Source organism: Alnus glutinosa, chromosome 7 (genome assembly GCF_958979055.1).
Source record: "Alnus glutinosa chromosome 7, dhAlnGlut1.1, whole genome shotgun sequence".
Lineage (NCBI taxonomy): Eukaryota > Viridiplantae > Streptophyta > Magnoliopsida > Fagales > Betulaceae > Alnus > Alnus glutinosa.
Genome location: NC_084892.1, coordinates 19,430,641 through 19,438,885, shown reverse-complemented (window position 1 = coordinate 19,438,885; position 8,245 = coordinate 19,430,641). Strand labels below are relative to the sequence as shown.

The 8,245-nt window shown below is 33.9% G+C and overlaps 1 protein-coding gene across 2 annotated transcripts; it reads right to left on the bottom strand.

Moving 5' to 3' along the window:
* Positions 1–452: 452 nt before the first annotated feature.
* LOC133874379 (binding partner of ACD11 1) lies at positions 453–7,223 on the bottom strand. 2 transcript variants are annotated; one of them, XM_062312283.1, is made up of 8 exons: positions 7,010–7,223; positions 6,800–6,903; positions 6,266–6,341; positions 4,355–4,426; positions 4,211–4,273; positions 3,428–3,771; positions 1,919–2,042; positions 453–772 (listed from the first exon to the last, which is right to left on the bottom strand). In XM_062312283.1, exons 1-8 carry the CDS (start codon positions 7,013–7,015, stop codon positions 752–754), a joined length of 810 nt encoding a protein of 269 aa, XP_062168267.1. In that variant the 5' UTR covers positions 7,016–7,223; the 3' UTR covers positions 453–751. The 2 variants fall into 2 exon arrangements, with proteins under 2 accessions (XP_062168267.1, XP_062168268.1); XM_062312284.1 differs by having other exon boundaries at positions 3,428–3,768; positions 7,010–7,220.
* Positions 7,224–8,245: the final 1,022 nt, after the last annotated feature.

Here is an 8,245-nt window from a genome sequence, read left to right as displayed (position 1 = left end):
CTCGTTTGTTGTTTACTCCAAAAAACTTGGTGCTCGTGGGTTCAATTCTTTCTATTTCAATTTCAATTGCAGTTTTTTACGCTAATTTTTGTGACTTGTGTCGTGGGTTTGGTTTTATGCTAAGGCTTGAGCTGGTTGAGAAAGTGGACGAGAATTTACAAAGAAAGAAGTGTGAAACTGGTAAGATTAGATGAGAATTTACAAAAAGAAAATGGCTGCTTCCACAAGATTCGGTAAAAAAACGACAACGTTTGCCCTTTAAATATTTTGACAGCAGACAGCGTATAAGCCGGACCTGGCATGATTTTACATTGTAAAAAGAAATTCGAAAAAAAAGAGCTTATGACATTTAGAAACTATCATGTTCACTTGAAAAAATAAATAAATAAATAAATAAAAAACTATAATGTTCTTCCTGATTGACAAGATTACAACGATAATGAGAAACAATATAAAACTCTGCCACGGCCATAAATTCTTTACTCCACTTCAAAGCAATGTTACAATCGCAAAATTACAACAATAATGAGAATTAAAGAATATAAAAAAATAAAAAAAAATAAAAAAATATTGAATAATATAACCAAGTGCACACATCACACCATTGAAGGATAAGCAAAAAGAAGAATCACATAAATTAATCTCAATCTACACCAAGCCAGCGAACTCCAATTCTTCAATTGGTGATAGATATGGCAATGCATTCATTACCAAAGTCCTCCGACCAACATTCTGCAACAAAGTTTTTGGCTTAAGCCACAATTGGAGGTTCCTGCATTCAAAAGAGCAAGGACTTTAATAAACTAGCCAGAGTACAAACAATAGATTCCTTAAATTTCATTCACTTCCTTAAATATGGGAAAAACTACTAAAAATACTTTTGCAACAGACTCTCTTGATGTTTCCTACAATTAAGGAAAACCCAAAGGAACCAAAAGTGCTACACTAAATATAGGGTAGCACTTTTGCTTCTCTATCCATTATTTTATTAAAAAAAAAACTCTCTTCCTGCTCTTTCTTCTTTCTTCCCCCTATCATTTATTTGAATGAATATTTAAATGGCTCTATCTTTCCACAAGCATTTATTTAAAAGAATATTTAAATGCTATAGGGAAAAAAATAAAGGAAGTTATTGTAGAATTTATTTGAACAAGGAAGCAAAAAATAGCTTAGCTCCCTAAATTCAAAGAAAATCTAAGGAAACTATTGTTGGAGCTCTAACGACTAAGTGTAAATACTTCCAACTTTTGGATTAGGCCAAGATAAAGGGTCATTTTGGGTTTGTGATTTTAAAAAGTCCAATTTTAAAACGTCTGATTTGAAAACACGATTTTTTTTTCCAAACACAATTACGTGTTTGGCAAAATCGCAATTTAATATTTAAAATTGTACATTTTAAGAAACACCTCCTTGCCTACGATTTGAAAACGCAGATTTTTCTCTATTTTCAAATTGCAATTTTTTAAAAACACACTTCTGAACAATACATTTTCTGCGATTTGGTTTAAGATTATAGTTTTGATATGCAAAACACACTCAAAACCAACCCCGCCAAACCCCCCACCCCTCTAATCCCCCGTGGGTTGCCACCCATAAAAGGATAATAGAAAACAAGAAACAGGAAAAGATGCTATTTAAAGATCATAGGACACATGTCTTGCTTAAAATATAATAACCAAAGAGCTTCTAAAGACTGCAGTTGACTAACAACCAGATCTAAAGGCACCCTTTTCTGACATTTCTTGCACACTCGATATAAAAGGTGATTTGATATCTTACAACTCAACTTATAGGACCACGGCTTCATGGCCCTTTTAGAGGATATGAACGCATGCCTTTTAACTTAATTTAGATTTTCACCTTAATATGCCATTAATCAATCATAATGAAGTTAAGATAGAAAGTATTCAGAATCCACCTTTGCAGTCAAGTTTGACACAGCCATATGGAACTTTTCTCTCGTTTTTGTACCCGCAACCTGTCCTGCCTTTGCCACCTTACCAAAAGCACCATTTAACCATGCCGCTCCTGCAGTAACATACCTATCCAGTACCAAAAGAGAGTTCATTGACTAAGTTATTTTGTTCTATCATCATAAACTAATAGAGATGAGTTTGTCAGACAAAGATAACTAGGTCCTTATCTATGCTTCCCTCATATATTTCAGACCCAACTATAAATATATTGTTTCTTGAATTTTCTTTTCTTTTATTTTCTTTTTTAAAGTAAGTACGCAACCACAAATATCAACAATGAAAGAAAACTAACTACTTATACCACTAGCCCAAATCACTTAGAGCGAGGGACTGCACAGAAATAACATATATTCATGATTTGGAAGCCAGAACATGAAGAACAAATTATACTGCAACTCGATGAGCCCAAACATATTAAAGTCATGTTTGCTGTAGTTACTTACAAGACTATGCGACTCCTGGAAAGAGTATAACTAAAGGGTTTAGGCTATGCTTGTTATGACAATCTCTAGCGTAAAACGTTTTCAGCTGAAAAAACTTTTCCGGAAAAACTATGGATCTTTTGGTGCTTGGCTATCACCCGAAAAATGTTTCCTTGAAAACATTCAGTTATTTGGTTCACATTGAAAATGTGAAATAGTTAACACCCAAATTAAGGTGTGCCATAGCAAAGATGTTTGTCAGGAAGGAGGGGATCTGAAAGAGAAGAGCTGTGAACGGAAAATATTTTACACCTTTAAAAAAAGGTGCATCATTTTATGGAAAAGATGGGGGTGTTTTCGGTTGACCAAAAATGTTTTTGGCTGGCCAAGTTTTCCAAGCACAACCAAACACCTGAAAACACTAAAAACATTTGATGGAAAATATTTTACGTTGAAACAAATGAAGCCTTTTTTTTCTTCTTTCCTTTTCTTCTTCTTCTTCTTCTTCTTCTTCTTCTTCTTCTTTTTTATTTTTTTATTTTTATTTTTTTTATGAATGTTGAAACAAATGAAGCGTTAATTAGAAGGAAAGGGAAAACACATTTGTAAGCTAAACCAGTCAAAGGAACTGGATGCTTTACGATTTTGGAAGGAAACTTCCTTCTTAAAGAATTTTGGGTTCCTAATCCAGTATCTTTGTTCCAACCAATGAAGATCAAGGGAGTACTGGATCCATTCCATGAGCATGGGAAAGACAGGAAAATGGCTTCCCGCTATCCTAGCATAACTGACTGACATGCAAACAACCTGTACTTGTTCTTTCATCAACACTCGTTATGGAAATCAGGTAACTGGTTGCCCTAGCATCTTATGCAATATCATTTTTTCTTTTTGTTTTATCTGCATGCTATGTTATAGCTTACATATTGCTAGACTTGCAGGAAACTGCAGACCTGAACTTAAATGATATTTGTTTTTTCTTTTGATAAGTAACTTAAATGATATTTGTTTCAGCAATTAGATTCATACCTGCTTGTTTTAACAGCTGATCCTGTGTCATTCAATTTCCTCTCTGCTGCAAATATTGCAGCCATCGTTTTATCTGACACTTGAAGCCTTTGATCAACAGTCTTCACTTTCTCATTGACCACTGAGATCCCAGCCGTAAATTTCTCTGTAATCCCAACTCTCCTGTCAAAGGAAACGACCTTCTCTGATGCACTGGCTGTCAACCGATGCTTCTCATCAAATGCTTTGGCCTTGTTCATGGCATCTTGTCTAATAGCTGAACCTTTTGCTAGCATACTTGCAACTGCATCCTGTGCTTTACTGACATACATTCTTCCATTGTTTGGCGGGTTAGATTTATCCTGCTAACAGAGACAGTACCCTAAGCCAATCAACCCCAAGAGAATATTTGTGGCAAATGACTAGACAATAGTTTAAGGTATCAAAGAAACTGAAGGTGCCATCCTAGATCCTTACAGGAGCTCATATCTAATACTTGCAAGAACCCTTGCAGTGCACACCATCCATCAATATAGATAGGTAATAAATTATAACTACATGATCTCGAATGAAAAAGAGTAAGAAGTTCTTCAAAAAAAAAGGATATTGGAGGGCAGAGTTGATAAAGCATAAATACGGCACATCACACATGGCTCATCAAGATGGAATTCAACAAGAAGCAGTCACAGCCTTCCTATTTCAAGGAAGGCTCTAATCTCTACCAAAAAGTACTCAATTCAGTGAATGAAATGGTTTGGCACTCATTCTATCGCAAGTGAGATCTATAGCACTATCTTTTATTACCTCAACAACTGAAGTGTTTTCAGCAGGAGAGATACACACAGCATTGTCCACCACCCTAACTTCCTGCAGGAATTGCACTAAATGAATACAAAATTTTGGCTACAGGACCTGAAAAGAGATTGCAGAACTTCTCAATAAATTTACCTGCATCTCACGTTTTGCTACATAGTTTTGAACAGGAGTTATACTCACAATCTGGTCTACTATTGTTGCTCCCTGCAACACAAAATACTTAGTTTTTACTTGTGAGGCATGCACTATACAGCGCCTATTCATAAGAAATAGAAACAAATTAGTGACAAAAAGGAAACAAGACCCAGTAGGGACAAAAAGGAACATGCCCTGACATGTTATATCATGCCAAATTAGTGTGCACCTTGTGGAGAAAATTAAAATTAGACATTTTACTAAGGCATGGTTTCTATTCTGGTCAGAAAGCCACCAGACCTTGTATCAATCTTTGTAGTAAAAAAAAAATGATATAAGAGGAAAAAAAAAAATCCTTTGGATGCCAATTTAGTAAAGCTAGCAATAGGAAGTACATAGATAGAGGAAATCATTTCCTAGAGATAAAGGTGCCCATCTCACTCCCTTGAATCATTAAGGAACCTAAATCTTATTTCAAAATCATAGATTAAGTGTATCCCAACTCTCACTATCATGTTGTTACTGTGCACAATAATGATAAATAATATGGAATCGAAAAGAGAGAGAACAAGAGAAAATCAAGACACAAATTTATATGGTTTGACAATGTGTCTAAGTCCACAAGAGTGCAACTATATTTCAATAATATGATTTGGGATTAGAGCATAACATATTTATAAGTAAAACCTAATTGTACAGACGTATTTTGGAAAACCCCAAAATACCTTGTACCGTTCCTAACTTCCAAAAACCAATTCTACCTCTCAACACACACACAAAGAGGGTATGAAAAGAGCTGGTATTTATTAGGATAAAACAATTCTGCCTTCAGATGTCCTTAACCTAAAAATAGTATCTGAGGATGGTGTTTCTAGGAAAAAAAAAAAAAGAACAGGCATTTATGAAGCAGCAGCTAAATCTAAAAATACCATCCAGACAAAAAATAGCAAGTAACAAGCTCTAATTACAAGACTAATGGGGAATACAACAACCGTCGACGGCATACACCCTTCAAACTTACTGTCATATTAACAATAACATTTGCACAAACTCAAAGTCTCTGGAAAAACAATCCATTGACAAAGTGTGCCATGTCTACACCAAATGCATTTGATAGTGACAGTCAAGAGTCAAGAAAACCTTGAAAAGTGTAAAATAGGATGATTGCTAAAAATACACAATGACATCTCCTAGCATGTTAGACAGATTAGTATTCTAGGTTAAAATACTAAAAACCATGAAGCACCCTGGCAAAACTCAGTTGATACATGACAATATTACCCCAAGCCTTAGGCCCATATTATTTTTTTTTAATACCAAGTCCAAACAAAAATAAGAATATGACATCAGACAACAATACATGACAAATTTTAGATGGACTGGATTCTTATGTGAAATTAATATTCACAATCATATTATAAAGCTTTAAAATATATCGTATACCATAGCCACTAACAACACAGGAATCGACAATTATCTAACATTTCCAAGTCAAGATGAAATTTACTCAATCTAAACCGATTCAAGCAGATTAATCACAATCATTTGGTTTGAAAATTTGTCTTGAAGCAAATATACAACACCCGACAATGAAAATCACATTGAACTTGGCTCTAGAAGCACAAATAGCAATTACAAAAGCTTGGCAATGAAAAAAAGCAGGTAAATCCTGCTATATGTAAGAAAATAAAAAGGGCCAATGAGAAGTTTAATGTTGAAGCAATTCAGCCACCCTAAAGTCAACCAAAACTAATTTTGCAAACCGAATAATTGAAACTTTAAGAGAAAGAAAGATAAAGCATGTTCACCAAAGCAAATACAAAATAAGACAGTGACTTCATTAATAAGTAAACTTCTTCATCAAAAAAAATAATAAGAAGAAGAAAGTAAACTGTATTGAGGAAATACCGATAACAATAATGCTATTTCAAGCGCTTTAGGATCTTTAAATGTCACAAATGCACTCTTTGATTGCCCGGACTCACTGCAACCAAAAAAAAAAAAAAAACGTAACATAACAGCCCCAATCAACCCTTACCCTTCACTTTGTTGCAACTGGGCTTAGGAAAGGAACTTCTACATTTTAAAATACAAAATATAACTGCATTTTCATTTATTTTCCTACGTTTTCTCAGCAACGAAGCAGAGAATTAAAGAAAAACTAAAATAGGAACTACAAATATGGAATAATTAAATTCAGTCTTTCCTTTTCTTTTTGACTCATTTGTAAACTAAAACAATTTCTTTTAACCAAAAAGAAAAATAAAATAAGAAGAGAAAAAGAAAACCAATGCCAACAAATATTTTAATTTCCTACTTCTTTCCCGGATTTTTCTCAGTAAACAAACAGATTTTGGTACAAAAATAAGATAGGTAAAAACAAAGATCCAAGAATCTAAACTCTGATAAACAATAGATGAATTAGAAATAGAAATAAGATACCGTTGGATCTCAATGTGTTCGATTTCTCCGGAAAATGAGAAGAATTCGTGAATCTCTCTCTCACTAGCTAGATCTGAAACCTGCTTCACCTGAACTGTTCTCGTCTGAAAATATTTTACAAGAAAAAAAAAAATTACAAAATTAATAGAAAGAAAGCGGAAATTCAGTTATACAAGCAAAGAGAGAAACGAATTTGGAAACTAAATAAACCTGCATTTATGATAACAGTTTGTGGAGCTTTGTCGTTGTTATTGTTGTTGCTGGTGGCGGGCAAAAGCTTACGGATGCGTGATGTGAGTGAAGGAAGAAGGAAGAAGGAAGAAGGAAGGAAAGACAGGTGGAACAGGTTGGAGATACTTACGAAAAGAGGCACCGGACAAGTGGGAGTGAGAGAGAATGTGAGCAGGTGAAGAATGTATGTTACGTAATAGTAATAGTAATAGTAGTAATGCCCCTGCCTTCTCCCTAAATTTCGGGCTTTTATCTGAAAATTGGGGGCATTATGGAAAATTTGGCCTAAGCGTTGTAAAAGTAATTTATTTTAACCGTCTAAATTTAATTTTACTCTCTCTCCTTTTTATAGTGAAAAACTTAGAATTAAATTAGATCGTTTAAAAAATTACAGCATATTCCGGTGCATAGGCCTCACCTTGTTTTTAACCCAAATCATTTTATTTGGTTTGTTCCAGTGTTGTATTGCAGCCTGAATATATATTCAGGATTTTTTTATAGTGTTATAAATAAACTAATGAATATAAATAGTTATCTCATTTTCAATAATAATTTTTTTTTTCAATGAAATAGTTATTTACCAAACATGTGCTTAATAATAGATGAGAGAGTGCGGGAGACTAAAGAATGGAGCCTGAGATTGTGAAGTAGCCGTCAAACAAAGGGAGTCGAAGGTGATACTCGAAGTAATGTGAAAGAAGGAGAGGTGGCGACAGCCGCATAAAGAATGCCAAAAAGAGGAATTTAGATCCTCTCCATTTCAAATGGAGAGAATCCTTATCCCAAAAAGAGAGGCGGGGAAGATGGCATAAGAGAATGGCTAAAGAAGGTGATGGTGGAGCCCAATGAGTTTTACGGGTGAAAAGAGTAAGTTCACGGCTTAATAATTATGTAACGTTAGACAACATATGCCTTTTTAAAAAAGAAAAGCCTGCTTTCATAATTATAAACTTTCATTATTCGTATGGTTCCGTATTAATATATTTTAAATAAAAGCTCTTGATCATGTAAAAGACAATAAAAATCTTTTTAAAATGCTCCCTATCCTTCAATTTTTTTTTCTTTAAATAAGATAGTAAATGGGGTTTTGTCTCATTAACGGGAAATAACCATTTCAAAATTATGAACCATTCTTTAGCTTAATTTTATTCCACATTATGGCTTCATGTGACTATCTCAAAATATGAAAACATTTTAAAAAAAAATTATATTTTA

Excerpts from the sequence above, each read along its gene's own strand:
- LOC133874379 (XM_062312283.1), bottom strand. Across the intron at positions 6,342-6,799 it reads GAACACATTGAGATCCAACG|TGAGTCCGGGCAATCAAAGA; the intron begins GTATCTTATTTC and ends TTTTGGTTGCAG. Across the intron at positions 2,043-3,427 it reads TCAGCTGTTAAAACAAGCAG|GTATGTTACTGCAGGAGCGG; the intron begins GTATGAATCTAA and ends GGTACTGGATAG.